This window comes from Tyto alba, unplaced genomic scaffold, assembly GCF_018691265.1.
Source record: "Tyto alba isolate M040663 unplaced genomic scaffold, T.alba_DEE_v4.0 Super-Scaffold_9, whole genome shotgun sequence".
In the NCBI taxonomy this organism is placed as follows: domain Eukaryota; kingdom Metazoa; phylum Chordata; class Aves; order Strigiformes; family Tytonidae; genus Tyto; species Tyto alba.
Genome location: NW_024881330.1, coordinates 9,292,526 through 9,314,884, shown reverse-complemented (window position 1 = coordinate 9,314,884; position 22,359 = coordinate 9,292,526). Strand labels below are relative to the sequence as shown.

Below are 22,359 nucleotides of genomic sequence, written 5' to 3'. Positions count from 1 at the left end.
ACAGAATAAGGCCAGGGTGAGTTCTTTTGAGAATCCAGTCTTAAACCTTGCCTACACAAACAAGAACATTTGGAAGAGAGAGGCTCTCTGTATGGGACATCTATAATTTTGCAATAAAAGTTACAGGGTTGGCTGGATTCAGAGTGCTGTAATTATCCAATCAAAGCATTTGCCAAAATGTGGTTTGGAAGGTCAGAGCTTAACATATGTATAAACCAGAAATGTCTTCCAGCCCGTCAGGTGCATGATGAATTCTCAGTAAAGCACTGCCATTTTGTAGCTGTGTGCCTTCTGAGAACAATTTCTAGATGAGGCAAGTTTAGATCAGCAGTGGGAGCTCTGTTTTGCCTACGTAATGAAGTGGGTGTGCATGGCTTCAGGCACTGCTGGATTGGCTGCCAGAAGGGAGGAAGGAAACAACTAATAGCCAAAACTTCTTTTACTGCTAACTTCTAGCTGTCAGTGTCCATAGTGGTGCTATGGATGGCTCTGGGTTAAAGGGCTTTGCTCTGTCAGTAAAACAATCATTAGTGGTTTTGCATTTATCTTAATCTGGGATCAGATGGGCAGAAGATCGGAAAGGGAAAACACTGGAAATCTCAGTCTATAAAACTGATCTGAAATGATGACTGCTTCATCCAGGACTGAGAATGAATAAAGAATCATAAACCCACCCAAAAAAAACAACCCCATGTGTGTAGTGGCAGGTTGAAAAGGTCACTTCTGTGAGATTTGGGGCAAAGAATAAGCTAAATACATGTGGTTTAGGGATGAATGTATGATCTATGGATGTTTACATCATAAGTGGTCACTACTCTGTGCCTAGTATGGACTGCAAAGTGCCCATTGTGTCTCACATATGCTTAAAATTAATGTTATTAACTTGACTCTACCTAACATAGAACACACTACATGTACCTAATAATTGCAGTGTGCGCTCATAAGGTTAATTTGAGCACCTTCAAAAAATGTTAACAACAGTAAGCTAGTAAACCTCAGGGAAATAGATACAGGAGGCCAAATTCAAGTGTCAGAGGTGTAAATCCCAGATATTTATTTTGGTTTTGTGGAACTGTTTTGAATTTCTTTCATGAGAGAGTAGAATTTAATTTAGCAAGAACACTTCTGAATGTTTGACCTGTGGACAAAAGGAGGAATATGAGGATTGTGAAACCTGCCTGAGGTCACTCGACAAGTCAGGGAAACTATGGGAAGAGAGTTAGTCTGATGAAATATCTTCCAAAACCACTGATGCACCCAGACTTGTTGACTTGCAATGGAATCCAGACAGTGCTCATCTTTTGAAAGAACCACAGCTAGTAATTTGAAGCTTTGTGTCTGAACCTAGAGAGATTACTTGTTCTAGTAGTGGGACCTCAGTTCCTAGTACTGTACACAGTGCAAGATGAAAACACTGCTCTTATGTAAAAACAAAGTGTAAGTCATATTGATAAAACAAATATTTTCCTGTTCATGTTTTCAGAAAAATAAATAAATAAATTAAAACATAAACTGATAAAATATAATCTGGAAAAATAAGACTTGCAGGATCTAGTATTGCAGGCAGATAATATCTGGAGAGGATGTAATGGTAAATTCTCCATCACTTACAGAGTTGATTTATATTTTTAAGTATATTTCTAAATAAATGTCATGAACTGTCACTCTAAATGTAGAGGCTGAAATTTTCTAATGTGGGTCATGCAACAGGTCATATTAGACAATTTTAAAATAGAGAAACCATTGACAATAGGAAATATAGTAATTTCCACATGACTAAGATCACTGTGTTCCTCTAAAATAATTGAATAGTCAGAGCTTAAGGGAAGAAAAAATTAAGTGCAGTGGGTCTATTTCACAAGTCAAGCTGTGACTGCAGGGTCATTGCTCCCTTACTAGTTCAGACTCCCTCTGAATATACTGCTGCTGCTGACTTTGCTACTCTGCATCATCAAGTAAGTTTGTGGTTTTTTTGCATATAAAAGTGTAATACCAAATTAACCTCAATTTCTGCTTAGCTGGAGACTTTCAACCTCTACCTCTTAGAAGAGGTGCTCCCAAATATAACAGGAATAGAATGATTTAGAAGTTATTGAAAAGGACCCATGGGATCCTGTGCTGCTTTCTTGACTCTAGTTCACAGGTGTGAACTAGGGCTGGGGTGTTTTGGAAGTTCTATGGAGTACAGTAGGTCTCAAGCAACAGGGCAAGGTCTGCTCACCAGGAATAACAAGGCAACAGCTGACTCAGCTCTGTCTTCACCCTACAATTACATGGAGAAGGTAACACCAACCTCCTGTTTAGGACTTGGTGGTCACAACAGGACCCTTTTGCTCTTAAAACATGTTGAACTGTTGAAAGGAATTAAAATAATTAAAGGCCCATTTTTTCCCAAGCCCTCTTTTTGGACTTCTGTGTGCATGCAGATATTTTTATCTGTTTGTGTATGAGAAAAGAATGTTTGTGGCATTTTTTAAAAATTCACTGTGAGACAGAAGAATAGTTATGGATGAATACTAGAGTCAGTATGTATGTGTATATATATGATCGTACATGTATATATGTGAATATACATGTTTATATATATGCAGTACACATGTACACGTACATATGCATATGAATTATCATTCAATCTTAATTATGTAGTAGATACATGATATCAGAAGTTCATAGAATTTAACGTAATTCTGCCTATGAAGTCAAACTTAAATGATCAAAATAATCCTTGTGACCTTTAAAAAAACAAGCTGTAAATCTGTGAAAATTGCGTGTGCTTCTGTGGGAGTTTGGTCGCTTGCTTGTAAGGGAAGTAAAGACAAAATGTAACATTTGCAAAAAACGTTGTCTCATTTGCACTTAGTCTGTAAGGTCAGGAGTTGCTCTCTGTATATTGATGTATGCAGGCAACATATTGATGTATGCTCTCTGTATATTGATGTATTCAGCTACTCACATGAAGCTCCCTGTGCAGACAACATGGACATCTGGCTCATGTAATAAGTGGATTCCTGGGGGGTGATTTGTCTCATCCTAAAGCAGACATCTAAACCAGGATGATAATGTTGTGTAGAATGACTGTCTGTTCCTCCTGATAGTACAAGGAGTCTAGTGTAATTAACTCAGATGTAGATATCTACCTTGTAGGTGACTGAGGTGAAGCCTACCTTAGGAAACCAGCCCTTGTTTTAACTATAGATGTGGATGTTTGCTGAAGGTTCTGGGAGTGCTCAGTCACATTTAGGATCCCTTTGCTTTCCAAGGAGTTAGTGGCTGTACCTGCTGAGGAACTTGTGTGCAAACATTATGACCCATGTCCTTTAATGTAATTAAGCCTGTTCAGAAACCTTTTATTTAAATCAGTTGGATTTATATGCAAACCTGGATGTAACTGCTCCAGATTTACTTCTTTATTAACTGAATACCTTTGTTATCCTAGTTCTACATGACCTCTGAAAATGGATCTGGACCCTCTAGTCAATCAGAGGCCTTTGAATATTATATTTCATTTATTCCCAGCTGATGCAAAGGAAGGTGCAAGTCTTTCACTGGAGAACTCCCCAATGCTTTTAATTCTATATTATTTTTCTCTGAAGTTTTTAGTGATTCCTCTAGTTATATTATTCTTGTATGGTTCATTTCACAGAGTATTTGGATAAATGGCAACTCTTAAATGTGTCCTCTGTTCTCATGGATTCATCCATCTCAAACTTTGAAGTTGTGCACGTTAGTAGAGATATATCCAATGACTTCTCCACTGCCAGAGACTTTTGTCTATCCGGTAAGAAATGGTTATTCATAGCTTTGCAGAAAATACTGTCTTCTGAGCCTGAAAAAACAACAGTTTCCCAACCCCTACTTCTGACATTGATATACTGATTTTACTTACTTTTAAAGACTACCTCAGTGTTTCTGAATTTAAGAGAAGGGACCTGAAATTGTTTATCTAATGAAAGATACAATAGACATAAAATCCATACAGTGATAGTGTAATTTTGACACTTCATGAGCACAGAGATCTCTTGCTTCTCCAGAAATTGTACAATTTAGAGAATATTGTAGCAAATAATTAAAGGGACAATGTCATTAATTTCTAAAGAACAGTAAAGGGAAGTTCATCAAGTGAGATGGATGGTAGAGCCACCTACCATTATCTAAAGTAATCTGTAACTGTGGTGCATGAGGGCAGGTTAACTAAGAGCTGGGATGAAACAGGGGTTGAGCTGTAGTAACAACAAAGGAAACTGCTTTAATCAGTAGCCTGACTAGACAGCAAAGATTCCTTTAATTTCACATGACTGGCAAATCTCAGTGGTGCAGAGCAGTAGAAATAAGGAAAAATTCCCACCTACCACAGAACATGGTGCTTGGAATGGTACTACTTTTTGCAGTATATGGTCATCACTCTATGAGCGTGAACAGTGTAACTTACTGCTTTTTTCCTTTTCCTGTAACTGTCTGAAGGAGCCTTTCTAAAGGAAAAGTGTTGGATACCCAGCTCTGGGTACAAACTTGAGTGAGAAGATTACTTTTCTTATTCTGAATTGTTTCCCTGGGGCTCCCTGAGGACTGGTTGAATTCAGCTGAGGTCCTTAGTATTTTATTAGATGTTTTTCTTCTCTTAAAACCTGTGATACTAGTTGTCTTGTATTGCTCCATTTGAAAGCCAATATAAGCTTTTGTCCTTTAGCTATTTTGGAGAATGTTCTGGAAATCTGAGGACATTTTTGTCCCATTATTCTGCTTTACAGCTACTTCACATCCTTGTTTCCTGACCTGTTGTAAAACCTTTCTTTTAATAATCTTATAACAATGTCATACAAAATACTTTGAGAATATATTTTTACCTGCTCTTTTTCTTCACTTTCACCTCACAGCTTGTTTAAAAAATGAATCATGTATAGTGGTTACACTGGAAATGAAGCCTTCAGCAATAAGATGCCTTTTCTACCCTGATACACAAATATGCACACATGGACTGCAAGGGCACAGATGCTGGGTTTTACTCAAAGAGCCAGCTACATACATCTACAGGAGACAAGGTAAGAGCAGTTTAAGGTTGTGGAGGAAAGAACCCAACTGCGGTGGCCTGTGTACAATTCTTGTGAACGGAAGAGTGAGGAAATCCTCACTAGACATAAAGCAATATGGATGTCTCCAAGACAATTGCCCATTGCGGTTTCAGTGGAGTTACAGCCAAGTGGGATGGGAAAATGTCCCTACTTTTCATAAAATTTCATGAAATCATAGTGTTACCATCTGGTGTTGAAACAGGTATAATAAAGGAAGTCTAGTCTATGAAAGATGTTTTGGAAAGTACAGAATAGTAAAAACAAACAAACAAAAATGTAATAAAAGTCCAGCTCCTTCCTTTTCATCTGCAGAAAATGTTTCTGTATGCTTTTCCTTTTAAACTCTGAGAATAACACAAAGGGTGTTGAAAACCCACTGCCAATTGGAAGTCTTCAGAACCATCTCTGGAGAAAGCAAGCAAACAAAAAACCTTAAACCAAGATGAACTATTATTTTAAAGAAGTGAAAATTATTTAAGAAAGAAATAGAAGTTATGTAGACATGTAAAATGTAGATACTGGCGTAAATTCTATGGAAGAAAATGACAGTATTACAATAGAATGTAAGGCAAGACATGGTGACGAAGGTCCTCTGGTACCCTACACTCTTACATTCCCTTCTCTGGCATGTAGAAGGCATGCATGTGCCTAACTTAAAATGAGCCCTTCCACTAGTGATTCCCACTTCAAGAACAGCAGTCCCTTCAGAGGACTGCAGGGAATTTGGACATGGGCTGTGCTCGTTGTCTTCTGTTGAAGTTCTTCTGTCTTGCATGATGAAACTGCTACTGGGAAAAAAAAAAAAAAAAAAAAAAAGTGAATTAGACAGTTTGCAGTTTAAAAATAAGGGAAATTGGATTAATTTTAATTTCTGAAATGGTACTAACTTGAAAAAGCAAATTATTTTTCCTCTGTTCCCCCCCATCCCTCCCAATAGATCTATTCCTGCCTATTTCTGAATCAGATTTAACTACATCTGTGTACATCCCGTCCCATGGAGATCTGATAGGCAAATCCCAGGTGATTCACATTGGCTTGGAGTGGAGAAATATCAGCCAGTTCCTGGGGATCCCGTATGCTGCACCTCCCCTCGCAGAGAGACGCTTCAGTCCTCCAGAGCCATTTGCTTGGGTGGAAACCTGGAATGCTACTGTGGCTCGGTAAGAAACCCTTCTGATCATCTGCAAAAGTGCTTGCCCATCCAGGTGCATGAAAGTAGCTGGAGTGATGATCATGACACTGATGTCTTTTATTGCAGAAGAACCTATAGGGTACAAATTAATAAACGTTTGGGACTTTGTTTAACAAAAAGAATAATTTCTCTGTCTATCTGTTAAAGCATGCAATCACCTTAAGAAAAAGACAGATTCCAGTACATTTCATTGAGTCTATGCATAATTCCCCACCATCAATCAATGGATGCTGTCGATCCATTTTCATTCTGAATATTTCCGCAGGTATTTATAATATTTATACAAATATATTTTGCTCCTGCTGAGCCATAATTCGTAGAATATTTAATCAAACAGAGGCACTTTGACACTGATGTAACCAGAAGTTGTGAGCCTCATATAGAAATTCTCTGCCTAGCAGTGTCTAGGAGATCAGGCTGAAGGATCCAGATACTTTTTTCTGTCCAAAAACTATTAAAAGACAAATACTTGCGAAATGTCTTGGACAGAAGGAAAGAAGTTATAAACGTTTTAGGTAATGCCTTAAGAAGAAACGAGTGTTAAGAACTGTATTAGCAGGTGGGCTAAATTTCTCTTAAGTTCCTATATCTAGTTTTTCCCATTGGATGGTCCTGTTTCTCCAGGGCTGTATAGACATCACTGTTCTGTGAGTTTAGGTTGGAGGCACTCTATGGACATAGCCTTCATGTGCATGTTGGCGTTTCATTTAGTCTTCCCATATGTGCCTTAATTTTGTTGCATTGGGGAACCAAAATGACAAACTGTGAATGTATAATTCTTAAAAAAAGAGCGTTTGGGTGGCACTACTTAGTATATCTGTGCTGTGGAACATGTTAGGACAGTGGTTTTCTTTTTTTAAAAAACACAGCAAATAGAAATGTATCAATAACATGAAACAAGATATGGAAATAGAGTGTTTTTTATAGGGTCTTTCTCACGCTGCATCCCTGCTCCACATAATAGCAAGTAAACTCCAGAGCACACGAGACCTCTTTGAGTGAGCCATGATGCACATGTACACAGGAAATTGATACAGGAGCGCTGGTACCTGATCATATTCCTATCAATAAAAAGCAGACTGTTTCGTGGCAGACATGAGGAGCTGCAACAAAAACAACAAAAAAAGATAGAAACAAGAAACAGCGAGTTTGGAGGTGCAGAATAGTCAAAAGGAGAGAGACTGGTGGAAAGACCTGGTGAACTTTCTGTAGAGGGAGTTGAAGAAATCAGGTCTGAGAGCTGTGGTTTAGCAACCCACGAGCTTCCAAAACATCTAATATGGACCTGAGGTCTATTAAGATCCTGAGTTATCCTTCCAGCCATGGCTGGCCATGCATCTTGTTAAATTCCTGGCACCAGGAGTGGTCCTCATGTGGTTAGTGATGAACTACTTGAGCTAGCTGATCTGGCCAAGAGCTTACATGGTTAAGAAAATGATAGACTTTGCAAGGGAGCTGGGAGGATGGCACCCTGCAGGCCTGACATGAATCACCACATGCTTTGGTGGAAATGCACCCTGAGGCTACAGATTTAGAGACCTATCAGCTGTGCGGAAGCTGTTTGGTCTCTCCATTACTCAGGTTTTGTCTCCAAAGGTTTCTAGCAAAGCCTGTGATGAACTGAGTGAAAAGAGATGCAGTGTTGTCTTGAGGAGTTGAAGGAGCATCTGGCCTTTGATGGTCTCATCCTTCAGGTTGCACGTGAGTTGTGGAGGTAACACCATAACCGTAGCAGCCATGCAGCCTTATGTGTGTTGGAGGGATCGGGTGAGATGTGGCTTTGTTTTTCTTCAGGTGCACAGTGATGTTAGGCTAACACACACCATCAGCTCTTTGTGCCTGCAGCCACAATGTGGTGTCTGCTAGGCCTTTGGTAAGAGCTATTTACCTCTGTGGTCTCTCTTTGAAGACCTGGTGTTGCAATGAGCAGTCTGGCTGAGATTTTCAAAGCAATTTAGGGACGTTAGTTAATCTACTCTTAGCTTTTGAATTCTCAGTGCTTCCTTAGGCTAATTAAAAACTTAGCCATTACCTTCTATTATTCATTTAAGGTTAAATCAATTATTCATTAAGCTTAGAACCGTGGAGGTGTGCTTGAAGAATCAGAGGGACCTCACTCTCTGTGTGTATAGAAAGTGTTAACATTATAATTTTTAGGACTTTATATTGGTGTTGAACAATATTTGTATATAAGAAATTCATATTAGCACAGTGACATTACTGATGGAAGAGAAATGTTTATTTATCAGCCTGGACCTGGTAAAAGACTTTAAAAAAAAAAAAAAAAAAACAAACTAAACAAAACCAACCAAAACCCCTGTCCAGCTGTTGGAGTCTCCAGCTGCTGGAGGAGCTGTGGACTCACCTCAGCAGGTGGCAGCCTTTCACTGGAGTTGGTCCTGCCATGAGGAGATCCTGGGAGATGGAGGTGTGGGGAATCTTGTCCAAAAAACAAACAAACCAAAAAAAAACCGAAAACCCACGAGCACGGGTGATGATTCCGGCTGCCCTATGGAAAGCTGTATGATTGATAGAGTTAGACCTGTTGTCCTGGCTGGGCTCCTACCTGGGCATTTGTATTTTGTCTGCCTAAAATGGCTTTAGCAGTTTTGTGTGGAGGTGATGTGCTTCTCTACATCGGTGTGAAAGCTATTGAGCGATATCACCATCCCAGGAACCACCCTTATGGAAAGATTTTGTACAATTTCATTAAAGCTGGTCTTTTAACTTGTAGTTTTCTATTAAATTCTTCATATCTTCAGTGTAAAATTTTGCAAGGGCATTAAAAATAATAATTTAGAAATAATTCTCTGAGATATTACTCTCTTTTCCATAGCCTCTTATGGCTCCTGCCGTAATAACTTGTGATGCTTTTCCACAACTCATTAAATGGTATAAATATGTCTGTGAAGTAGACAGAACTGTCTTCCAAATAGCTTATATATGAACTGCAAAAGTCATTCACTTGATTCTTGCTGTGGAGAGAGCTTGGGCATGTGAATCTCATAGAGATGATGGCCAGAAAATTATTTTCTGTACGTGGCTGGCTGGCTGAATTCCTATTGAAAGGTTACTTTTAACATTGCTGGGCATTGTTAGTGTTCTGCTATGATGCTTAGAGCAAACAGATTTAAAAAATTAGTTAAAATTTTAAACTTCATATATTGTTCCACAGACCATTAAAAATTAAAATAAATATAAATAAATGTAGCCCATGGGTTATGAAAAATTAAAATAAATAACTGGTATTTCAGCAAAAGAGTGAATTGCATAGGTGTGCAAGCTATAGCATGGAGAGACCTGTGCCTGAGACTACCAGCCCTGCTCCCCTTACATATGATGTTAATTTTGTACAGTTTATGTAAAGTATGAGTTTTCTGAAGGCTTTTGAAGTTCTAATCTTTTAAAAATGAAGCTAGTTTTCTGAGGGAAGGATCCTAGACATGAAAATATAATGTGTTTTTTGCATTTGCATGCATGTATACAAACCCACGTTTGTTACTAAGGTATAGGTGGGCATAGTTTGAAAAGTGATTAAGATCTGCAGGTTTAAATATTTTATAAACTTAGTGCATCAAAATATAAGGAAATAGGAGCAGTGGAAAAAGAATACAAGCCTTTTTATTGTAATTTTCTTAACTCTTGTCTCTAGGGCAGCTTGTTGGCAGCCAGGAGATGGAGAGGCCCCGTCATACTCTGTCAGTGAAGACTGCCTGTATCTGAACGTCTTTGTTCCTGCCACCACTGTAAGTAGGAGACGAGTTGAATTTTTTTGTTGCTGAGCAATGTCTCTTTTCAAAGTACTTTTAATTGTCATGAATGATTATATTCGCTTGGTGTTCACAAAGCCCAGAAAAGTTACATTAGGTGCTCTGTTGTTTGTACTGATGCAAGAGTATTTCCTTTAGGCTTTCATTGAGCCATGTTTGGGTAACTAAGAGGGCAGAAAATTAAAAACCTAGAAATAAGAGAGAGACATAGAGGGAAACAAAACAGAAGAAGAAGGTGGCAGCAAAGGAGGAGAAAACCAGGAAAGAAATGACAATGTCCTTGAAATGAGGCTGTCTGTCCAGGAGGTGATAATGTGATACAACACATCATATCAACATTTACCACCAGTCAAGCAGAAGCAGATGAGGTTTTTTCACCCTCATCTTCACTATTCCTCTGTTGGCATCCGTGAGAGCTCTGTTGAGGAATGAGGTTAGCAAGAAATGCTAGATTTATGCCCAGATTGCAGAGCATAAAAATAGATGTTTTAAAGATGACTGTGCCAGTGGTACAATTTAAGATATTGTCATTTGAAAGCTCTTGAATTTCTCATTCTAAAAAGATATAAAATAAAGCTTCAAGTTAGAGTCAAGCTTAGATGATTGGCCAAACCCCTGGGGGTCTGGGGATAAAGATACTGAATAACATGTGGATCCCATTGAAGAGTGAGCCCAGAGCACAGGAACAAAGCTTTCATTTCCACAATACTGGTAATTTTCAGAAGGTGTTGGTGGTTATAATAGAAAGTTGTGAGTCTGTCATGCTGCAAAGAGCTGGTCTAGCTATTTGAAATCAATACACAGAGTCCCTTGCAGGTCCTTTTAATCCAGAAAATCCAGCAGCCTGTTTTCTTCCTGCAGCACCGGACTGTCATTCTGCCTCGAGTGCAGTCATTGCTTATTGAAAGCATCAGGTCACTGTGCTGGGCAGTTTGCCATCTCTATTTAACTGTTGCTTTCAGGATAGCTTATTTGAAAGCATTGTATTTTCTACCATCTGATAGACTAAATAGGCTTGTCTTTTATAGGCTTGTCTTTTCTCCTTAACAGTACTGAGAACTGAATCCCTCCTGTCTTTTGTAGAGGTGTAAGGTAGAAGTAGGTCCAATCAAGTCAATCAGTTTCATATGCATAAGTCTAGTCCAAGAGAGAACCAAAACTTCTGTTTTTGCGGAAGTAGCTGGGAGCAGAAGGCATGGCATTTTCCTGTTTCTTTTTGTGGTGAGCTCTATTTTTTACTCACATACAGAGAGCTATAGTTATATATTTTCAGCCCATGGAAAGTTAAATTAGCTAGTAAATACTGAATATAAATTCTCTTGGACAGCAGCAAAGGCAGAGGTCATTCGGGAGCATTTTGAACACGAACAAGAGGACAGTGCAGGGACTGCTGCCTGTCACCTTTAAGTGTCTCTTTAAGCTGTGAAGAAGGTGAATGACATCACCTCATTTTTCTTCCATAGCTATGTGTACCACATAATCCTCCAAATAAAACTGACACTTCTGAGAGACTTTTTTCCACCTATAACCATCACCACCTGTCACACTAAAAAAGGAAAGCTGTGCTTCAGCTTGATTTACAAAGGGCTCAGATGTAAGATCAAGAGTTTAAAATCTCTACTAAATACGAATAGAAAGTATATCCTTTCTTCTTTTCTCCCATCCCCCTTCATGTTATTCCCATCCTTAATGCATCATCCCTGTTGCATTCAATTCTTTACAGAGCAATATTGTACAGTAATAAAAGCACTGGAAGTTGACTGGCTTGGTAGAGTTTAAATCTATCCCTGCCAAGTAGCTCATTAAATGTTTTACAGAAGGTTGGAGAAGGTGGTTCTGAATATTACGAAGCCTTTTAGACTTCCAACTGACTTGCAGCTTCCTGGTGGATAGTGAACTTCTCTCCCACTTGAGAGTTTGCACATGGGACGTAAGCACCTGCAAGCATGAGAGCATGGTGGAGCTTCTGGGCTCCCCAGAAGACATCCCCCCACTAGCTAAGCCAGGGAGCCACCTGACCATGTCCCAGCTGGAAGTCTTTGCACAGATTTTACACCTCAAAGTGCGACTGTCTGTGTTTTGTTGTTAAGCATGGAGCAAAACCTTGCTCTGGGCCATAGCCACGTGGCAGCTGTGGCCTGTCTGTGAGGAATGTGCTGGCCCCACTCTGCCCAGCTGCCGTGTCTGCCCCACTGCAACCTGGCACTGACACTGGTGGTGCTGCATCTGAGCCTGGTAGCAAGTGGTGGTGGGTAAAGGGACTGGCACCTGTAGGCTTTAGTTAAGGTCTTGTGTTTCTTCTGCCTCAAACATTAATTGCAATGATTGGTTGAATTTGGTTGAGAGCAAGGCTTGGGGAAAGTTCACTTACATTCAAAATAAATTATCCAACAGCTAATGTATAGTAAAAAACTAACTGGATATCAGATAGACAGATAGGTGACATGAAATATCTCATATTGTGAGGCATAGTTCAATTACCGCATGAAAATAATTGTGCTATGCTATTAAAATGGCTAACAAGAAATGAGAAATTAATTGTGTTAAACAGCCTTAAACCTAAAGTGCCCAAATCCATGATCTCTGACATTGGAATTCCTTGGGATTAAAACCCAAATAATTTTTCATGATAGTTTACCATTACATGGGAGAGGGATCTGTCATTGCTCAATGCAAACTAGAAATGAGAATGATATATCCAGGCACTTGGCACTAGGCACAGCCCAGTGCTAAATCTTCCCCCAGATTGCTCCATATCTGTTGCAGCAGGCTTTGTTTTGCAATTTTTAACTTTTATTTCCTGTCTTTGCCTTTCTTAAGCTTTTCATTACTACAGCATTGGGTAAAGTTGTTCAGCATAATGTAGTATGCAACTTACAGGACAGCTGGAGGTCATGGTGCTCTGCAAGCTGTGGACACATGGGAAGTGCCTAGTTTGAACCTCAGGCTTAACCATACTGAGCTGAGGGGATGGAGTAAACTCAAAATCATGTTTCATACTATCTTAGTTGACATTGCTCAACGTGGTTGTATTTTAGAATGAATTTCCATGTGAAAGCAGACTCTAATTTTTTTTCTTTACCCCCATCTCTCTGTGCTGCAGGTTGAACCAGAAAAAGGAACCAGGGACAAGGGACTATGAGTTAGGCAATTTCTATTCAGGAGCAGAAGTTCCTGAGAGAGAGCAGTATATTTTGGTGCTTGCAATTTCTTGGGTTTTCTTGGCAACTTTGTTTACAAGAAACCTCTGAAGTGACTGTCCAGATAGCTAAGTGAGGAGGGCACACAATCATGACAAATTAAAGGGCAGCTGAGGGTATTTTGCCTCCTATCCGGAAATTTTGTATGAGGCTGCAACTATCACTTCTCTTATGCTTCTCCCATACAGCCAGTTGCATTTTTGCTGGAGACAAGCTTTGCTAGAGCAGATGGTACTGCTATGTTTAGATAAGATCCATCCAGAAAATAACAGCAACAGAGCCCAATGCCTTCTAGCTGCAGGGAAAAACAAGTCTCAGATGTACTTTGATGCTGCTGCAGGGGGACCAGAACTTTTTTGAAAAAAAACACTAGCTGCCAAAGCATAATGCAGGGACAGGTGGGTGTGCATGACCCACTGCTAAGCAGAGGAGAGAGGAACCTCCTTCAGAATAATACCAAAGTGTACAACAGGGAATGAAAGTGCTGAATGGAAAATTGGGCTTACACTTTGGAAAAACCTTTCTAGCATTGGAGCAGATTATTCTACTTTAAGCAGCAGAAAGGGAAACAAACCAAAACAAAATGAAACAAAAATCCCCAAAGCCATCCGTATGTTTCAGTGGTATTTTTTCCAAGCGTCATCTTGACAGAGCTGTAATCTGCTGGTAAATACTGAGGTCTCCTAGGGTAGTTCTGCTTTTGCGTTGCTCATGCGTCAGCAGTCTGGCTGCAACCCTGTTTTTTATGCAGAGAGGGTCCACATAGGTGGGGTGCTGCTTTGGGAAGAAGCCTCAGTTTCTGAGCAAAATTGGGTGGTTCTGCAGAGTGCTAACATAGGCAGCAGCCCATTGCAGCTTCTTCCATCCTGGGAGTCATTCTGGGCTCTTCTGGGGCAGACCCCAACCGTGCTTCATGAGAAGTGAGTCTCTCCCATGCACAGACAAAGTCCTCTCTGCAGGATCCCTCTATATATCTAGTAGGGGAAAATCTCCATGAGGATTGAAGGACTACTGAGGATCTCTTGTCAAGTGAGATTTTTGAGACTATGCAGTGTTTAAGTACTGGAGAGTAGGAAGCAACCTTTAACAGCTATTGAGTTAGTCCTGCTCAAGATATACCATCACAACAGGCCTTTTCTTCTTCCTGTTTCCCACTTGTTTGAACTTTTCCTGTGTGTTTGTGTAAAGCATACATGTTACAACACAGCCAAGCTGACCGCATCCTCAATGGTCAAGTCTGCAGGATGGGTCTTCCTTGAGGTAACCTGGTAGTTTTTTTAGCTGGTAGAACACAGTGGTGCCATTAAATCTTTGCACTGGACATATTGTGCTCTTTAATGATGTATAGGTCATTGTGGACAATTTATCCCTAGAACTTCAGACAGATGGCCAGATATCATCTCATCATGGTCACTGTTAAAGATCTACAAATGGCTTAGATAATTTTAATGGAAAAGATGCTGGTGTTCTCATCAGTGACCTACCAAAGCAGTTGGCTACAGGAATATATTAACCTGGTTGTTGTCATGACAGGTCAAAAACATGTCAGTGTTGCTGTTCTTCCACAATGGAGGGAGTTACAGTGCTGAGGCGGGAAAGACAACCATAGATGGATCATACCTAGCTGCCATCAGTAACGTCATTGTTGTGACAGCAAACTATCGAGTTGGTGTTTTTGGCTTCCTTAGTACTGGTAAGTCATAGATTTCTAGAACAAACAAAATTATGGGCTAAATGGCATTCTATAACACTTCTGTTTCTATTATTTTTTTTTTTTTTTTTTAAAAAAAAAGTAGTTATTTTTACATTTGAGAAATCTGTATCTTTCACTGGATTTTTTTGGGGGGGGAAATGGCCAAGAAATGGTAGGGACTTGATCTGAAGAGAAAGGGGAAAGACTGGAGGCAAAGGGACAAGAACAAACAAAACTCAAGCATCTGTATCAAATCACTGGCTAGATTTCTGTTTGCAGAGGAAACCTGTTGATATTGGGTTTTGCAGAAACATATGAAGATAAATTAGGCATTAAAATTCCTGCTAATTTCAGTGGAATGTCATTGTGGATATGGTTTTTAGTGCCTCCAACTTCCAGCTGTTGCATCCTTGAAATTTTCCTAATGCTGAGTTGTGCCCATGTCAGAGTGGGGAACAGGAAGAGAAGGATAACTGCAGGTTAATGGTAAGAAGGGCATGAAAGCATGGAAAGCATAACACAAAGATAATTGATTGGTTCCTCAGTCATTCAGCCTGTCTTCTCTGAAGGACTTCCCATGTTTAACTAGAACTCTGTTAGTCCATTTTACTGTCCTGGATGTGACTGAACATTTTCATGTTCTCTGTTTGCATCTGTTCCACATACTCTAGTATAAAGGGCACTTTTTCTTTCCTATTGCCTTCTAGTACAAATTGCCGTTAAAAATTATACAAATTCCCACTACATACAGGATTTGACATTGTGCAAAGAGGCACGTAAACATGAAAATGCACGTTCACATGTTCCTAAACCTTTGTGGTAGTGCCATCTAGTCTTTGGAATTTTTTTTTTTTTTTTTTTTTTTTTACCATTTTGCTTTTTATTAGATTTACCTGTTTGAGCAAGTAGGGAACACTTTCTACCATCTTTCAATTCTGGCTGGGGCAGGAGAACTTAAGGTAGAGAGTCATGGAGAGAAAATACAACAATTGCAAGTGGAGCTCCAGCTCCATTGATCTGGTGGCAACTCTTGGTCTCTCTGGTGGACATTTTAGTACCTTTATAACCTTTAGGAGGCTATATTTGCCATGTTTCCAAATAGCGGACCTACATAATTTGCCTCATGATTCTTTTGAGTATTTACTGCTAGTGACACTGGGTGGATTTTGTCTAGTTTGGGGTTATAGTTGCACCTACCGGGTATTGTTTCCCTTCTTTGTTTTACTGTTTTGTTCAAAGCTCACTCCCAGAAAAGCCTGTTTTTCACTCAGTAACTAAAGAGCTGCCACTACAAACTCCTTACTCATTTAGATATGAATTTGGTAAAGGTGTATCTGGGGAAAGAATCACTGTTTTCATCACTTCTAACCAGATGCTTCTGAAAGTGATACTGTGGCTTTGTTTTAGCTAGAGCCAAATGCAGTGTGGATATGTGCTGTGCGAGCTTCCATTACGCAGCACTGCCTACACATTACCCACTAACCTCCTTCAGCCCTGTGAATCTCACCTAGGTTTCTTCCTAAGCGGAAACTGCTATCTGGGCTGAATATTATATAGCAGTGTTTATATGATGGTTCATAATTTAGGGATCAGGATGAATTCTCCAGCCTCTTTTTAATGGGGATCTGCACACATGGCCCAAAATGTCAGTGCATGAAATGAAAGTACTGAATTTGCATTCCTGCAAACTTTCAGATAGAGGTGGCCCATCACAGATAGGGAGGGTTCAGGGACCTTCTCCTTCTCTGTACTGTTGAGATGCAGCCAGGGACAAGTGCAGTCTTTCCTGGCCAATTCCACCATGGGAAATCCTTGGTGTGCATTTGGGAAAATCCTATTGCTCCAGAGGGAACTAGAGCAAATCAGAAAGCTCTTTGCAAGAGTCATTGAAGTAATCTAAGCATCACATTCATGGGAAGCCCTAAATATTCTTTCAGTGACACACTCCTGTCTCCCCTATGTCCTCTTGAGTCCATGTGGGAGTCATGAGCTGTCATACCAGGCTCCTGGTCAGCATGGATTTTCAGTCATACCCATTCTGTTAAGCAATGCTCCCACTACAATATTTATTCTTTGGTCCACCACAGGTTGGTGGAGTACCTCTGACTCTTGTACATAGCCAGTAGCCACTGGAGATTTTCAATGAAGGTTATCAAGCTGGGTCAAATACTGTAAGAGTTTTTCTCAAACCAAATCCTTAATGACATACCAGGGATGTTTCCATTCCTACTGAAAGTCTTGGAAAAATCCTGGTCCTTTGGATTTTTTACCAGCAGTATCAAAGGAGGCAGGAGTTCATCCTTAGGAGTGGGGGGGATATTAGCAGAAAGACCGTTAGAAGGCTCTGAAGTTACAAATGCAAATTATGGTCCTATGAGCAATATCAGTTTCATTATCCGACTAAGCAAAGAGATGAATCCTCCCATGTTGACTTGTCATAAATTGCAAAACTAGAAATGAAGAAGTTAAATTGAGATTTTGCATGAGGAAGGGTAGTGAAAACAAAAGATTTCCTTTTTTCTGTTTGCGTTTTGTTAATTCTATAATTGTTCTGGCCTCATTGATAGGGCATTTGTAGGGAGTCAAAGATCTCTTATTCTTCTAAGTATACAGGATGTTTAATTTAATTTACTACCACTCATTAGTGTTGCAAAAAGTGATGCACATTCTTACTAGTGCCTTCACCTCTTGCTTTGCACACAGAACACTTAAGGTGAATTGTCAGTGATCTGGATGGCAGGAGTGTGGAAAAGACAGTCATGTTTTTAGGCCCAATTCTTTTAAGAGTCCATGAAGTCGTATTAAACAGGATGATTTTCATGCTTAAATTTAGCACTATTTTTATTTTCCAGCTTAGTATTAACAGAAATATATATGTTTGTCATTACTTCCTTCTGAACACCAGTTTCTTTTCATTCTCCTGTGGTCCCCAGGCATGTGAATTTCCTGCAAAAAGACTGTTTATGAGATTTATATCCAGGCCTATCATTCAAGCAGTGGAAAAGATTCCTAGCAGACATGTTTCTTTTAGTCTAACTACTGTGAATATCCATGCATACATCTGTTCCCCAGTGTGGTACATTTCACAACCTGGCTGTGGTTTTTGCCAGGGCAAAAGGAATTCGTTACATTTTCCTCCTTGATCTTGTTGTTTAGTATACTGGTAGCAAGGCACATTGTTTGGTTAAAGTATTTACATGGATTTCACCTCCTCTGGGGAGGTCTCATGAGGCATGCAGCAAGCCCTTGAAATGAGGTTTCCCTATTAACAGCGTAGAATGGATTTATTGCTGGATTGAGAACCCTGGGAACTGGTCATGCTGTGCAGAACAATTTCAAAAATCTCTAAAAACTAAAGCAGGGAAAGTTTTCCACCTATTGCTTCATTAGTGTGGCTTGGCCTGATCATCTGAAATGATGGCTATAGGTAGAATATTGTAGTTTCTGGGGCCATTTAGTTCTTGGATGTCCTACTGAAAGGACGCTTATAGTGATGGCTATTGTGATGTGCAAGGCTATCAATAATCTGGTCTGTCTATATTCTATCCTACTGTTTAAGTCAGTCTTTATGATTTCTCAGTAATTTATTACAGTAGACAAATGGATACCAACTACAGGATGTATGTTTTCAATTGCTCTTTGCTTGAGACAGCATTACCTATCTAAAAAATGACAGCTTTTTATTCCACTATCTGTTCATTTTGATTCACTAGTTTCTGAGCCTACCCTTTAAAATTGTACTATTTGGCCTTGGCAATGGAAGAAACAAATAGTTTCAGCCGTGTTTCTATTCCTAGCTTTTCTGCCTCGTCTCGTTTTTCTTTTTTTTTTTTTTTTTTCCTACCCAAGTTTTCCATGTGGAGAATTTACAATCATTAAAAATGAATGGCTCATTGTGGATTAAAAAGAAGTAGACAGTGAATAATCATTTTCTATTCCTTTCTTACAGATTGTGTAGGAACCACTTATGTCTGCTTTTGTTGATATAAAATTAAGCTTGCCTAGGGGTTTGCGTCATTAGATGTTTTCAGCACTAGTTTCCTATTAATCAAAGTATCAGGTTGCCACTGGTTGGTGTTGAAAATAAAGTAGTTTTTTTGGTGGTGATGCCTAAGCATGGGTGTACATGATTAATTATTTTTGGTTTGTTTTCATGGAACAAAAATATGAATACATATAAATCATATCTCTCAAAGGATATATATGGCAATATAAATGATAAAATAATATCTGTATGTGTGTAAAGAAATGCAAGATGATGTGACTTAAATGATTGGTCAGACATGGTAAGTGTAAAAAGGATGTAGGAAGCAAACAGTTGCAATTAGGTGTACTCCAGGGAAATAGCCAATGAACCTTATGGGTCCCTTCCAACTTGAGAACTTGGCAAACACATTGATTAAATATATTTTTAATTCATTTTAAGATTGAGCTGCTTATGTAGAAAAATAATCTCATGGCCTGAATTCATGGATACCTGAGCCTGGATTCAAGTCTCCTGCCATGGGGTGTCCAAATGAAGATTAGAAATCGGAGTGTTATTTTTCTATCATGACAGACAGTTAGGCGCATCCCAGGATGCCTGATGGAGTGGTAAAAACTGAAATGGAGTTAATCTGGAAGAAAACACTTCAGACTTCTAAACTCTGGTATCAATTTTGTCATAGTTCAGCTGCAACAACTGCTAAAAATGTAACATTTAGTCAAAACTTCAATTGTTTATAGTTTTATTTCTTTTCAGACCTACCTATTTATTTTCCACAATAGATTCTCCTGTGGTGAGTGGAAACAGTGGCCTTTTGGATCAACTGACAGCTTTGAAGTGGGTGCAGCAGAACATTGCTAGCTTTGGAGGAGATCCAAGCCAGGTTTCTTTAGGAGCTGACCGTGGTGGAGCAGATATTACCAGCATTCACCTGTTTACAGAAACAGTGGATATGGACCTCTTCAGGAGGGTGTTGTTGATGGTAAGTCCCATTCCTGCTACTTCAACTTAATTGTGAAAGGATGTTGTTGCAGACGTGAGGATGTTGCAGTGTGTGGGTGCTGCTTTTATTTCATCCATACCTTGGCATCATCCATACCTTGGCAGCACTAATAGGGCTGTTATTGCTATAGTTACTTTTCATCTCACCTGTGACTGCTATCTCCAGGACTGGGGTGCTTCACAAGGATGTGCAAGAGATGCATTTTGGTGATTGATTTAGTCATAGTAAGAATCTGGTTTTCGTCACTGTGGTTTTTTGTATATTATATAAATAATCTTGTTTCATAACTTATAGGTACAACAGGTTAGTTTCCATTCCATAAATACAGTTGTTGATCAGCAGTTTTGAGACTCTAAAACTGATGAGCCAAACATCCGCATGTTTAAAGTATCCAATCTTTTTATCTGATCTCATGATAGATTTCATTTAAAAGAAAAAGCAAGTTTCAGAGAGAGAGTAAAAACCCGCTTACCCACGGTCTTGTTTGCTGTCAGCTTGAACCATTTTCAGTCACCCCAAGTGGTCTGTGTTTTTACAGCTCTTCCCATGTTGAATCTTAGGACTTACTCTGGGATCAGCTTTCTCAGAGTTGATATTACCATTACTGATCTTTAGAGCCTCAGATGAGAGTAGTGTGCTCTGAAACAAGGCTTAATCTTCAGCGTAGGTTTACATATATGGCAGAAATGGTACTTGGGCAAAATGATATCTCTGCTAGCAGTGTTGTCTTGGACCAGTTAACAGGATTCTTGGTCCAGGAAACTTAGGGCCCAATTAAATAAAATCTTGCCTTGGAAATAATGACATCTCTATTCACTACTTGATTTTTCCTCAGTGTGCCTTTGCTACAGGAAACGTAACTTGCCTTTTGCATCTCCATGTCTCAATAAGATTTTTTTAATTGTATCATTCTGAAGGGGAAGGCAAGGGAAGTTGTTGAAAATTGCTGTTCAGTAGTTATTTTTTTCTGTCATTCTCAGATAATCCCTCACATAGTTCCTAGATTTTTACTCAGCTCTTGACACAGCAATTAATTTGCTAGTAGACCCAGAGTCCTTTTCTCTCAGAATAAAGCTTCATCCTACTTTTTCTCTAAAGTAACAAACCCTTTAGTAACATGGCTCAGGATGGGGCCCTGTGAAAGCTGTAACAAGATACAGTGCAAATTACTAGTTGAGCAATTTATGAAGGGGAAGTGCAAGAACCTCTTTTCTTATTATTTCTGGAGTGTAGTTCCACATTACATCTTTTTTTGTTTTGTTTTATATATATATATATAAAATAAACTTTCAACTCCTTTCTCCTACAACAGGACATCAAATAATGGAAAACAGTGGCAAGTGCAATGAGCAATCAGGTGCATAAATTCTTCCCACCAATTTAGTGTTTGTTACAATAATTTTCTTCCTGGGACTGTGCAGACTACTGTCTTGGCAACAACAGGGTATCCACTTATTTCAAAGTAATGTTAACTATTTAACCTTACAGTGTCATGGTGGATTTAGTTTTCTTGTGAAATACACTGATTTAAAAAAAAAAAAGAAAGCAGTGAAAGCAATGGCTTAAAAATTTACTTTATCTTTTTTTTTTTTTTTTTTCCTTTGTAATGAAGTGGTGCAGAATGCAACTGCTGGTTTACTCTCATTTCTCATCTAGACCTCCTGTAAAGCAATGTATCTTGTTTTTGTTCCAGGACACCAAAATCATTGTGTATTTTTAATTTGACTGTAAAGAAGTGCACACTAACTAAGAATCATGAAACTGAGATAACAGACCAGATGTAGCTTTCCTGAGGGAAAATCCCATGAAACAATACCACTTTTCTGCAAAACTTAGCTTTGTACTCCTTGTTTGGGTCTTTGTTATGCATAAAAAATTGATACTGTTTCTTAGCATGCAGAGAGGTATGATGCATGAAACTTTCTCTACAAGAAGATGTGCATCTGAAATAGCAAAATGCTTTTGAGTTTCCTATGCCCTTTAATAGATTTTGTTTGGAACAGATCTGAAAAATGATTGTACAAAATCAATGTAAAGCTGTCATGAGGACTTTTTATAACTTATTTCATCTTTCAGTAGTAAGATTAGAAAAAAGTAGTCTCAGTGACTATTGTTTTGTTTTAAATAATTTAAGAACATTAACCTGGTGTTTGACTTAATCTTTTGATTAATTGATTTATTTGCCAGTACAGTTTTGATGCAGAAGAGTGGATCAATGGTATAGATTGCCTCCATCTCTTTCAGGAGGCTGTGGAGGGCAGATAAGTTAGGTGTCCCCTCCAGGCATTCCCTGGTAGGTGTCAGGAGGAGAGCTCCGAGGCTTCCCCCACTCAATGCAAGGGAAGACACCAGGTCCTGCCTGGCCATGGAAGCCGGTCAGTTAATGGTGGAAAGAGCAGTTTTATTGCCCTACTGAAAACTACTTGCAGTCAGGTGCACAGCTGTCT

General features: G+C 39.2%; 1 protein-coding gene across 1 annotated transcript in view; it reads left to right on the top strand.

Annotated features, from left to right (window-relative positions):
- TG (thyroglobulin) overlaps window positions 1-22,359 on the top strand; it is a 154,730-nt gene that overhangs the window by 68,853 nt on the left and 63,518 nt on the right. The window contains exons 36-41 of the mRNA XM_042786183.1: window positions 3,644-3,778; window positions 4,875-5,039; window positions 6,007-6,229; window positions 9,914-10,007; window positions 14,765-14,924; window positions 19,692-19,891. Coding sequence (XP_042642117.1) covers window positions 3,644-3,778; window positions 4,875-5,039; window positions 6,007-6,229; window positions 9,914-10,007; window positions 14,765-14,924; window positions 19,692-19,891 — 977 coding nt within the window. The remainder of the gene's footprint in view (window positions 1-3,643; window positions 3,779-4,874; window positions 5,040-6,006; window positions 6,230-9,913; window positions 10,008-14,764; window positions 14,925-19,691; window positions 19,892-22,359) is intronic.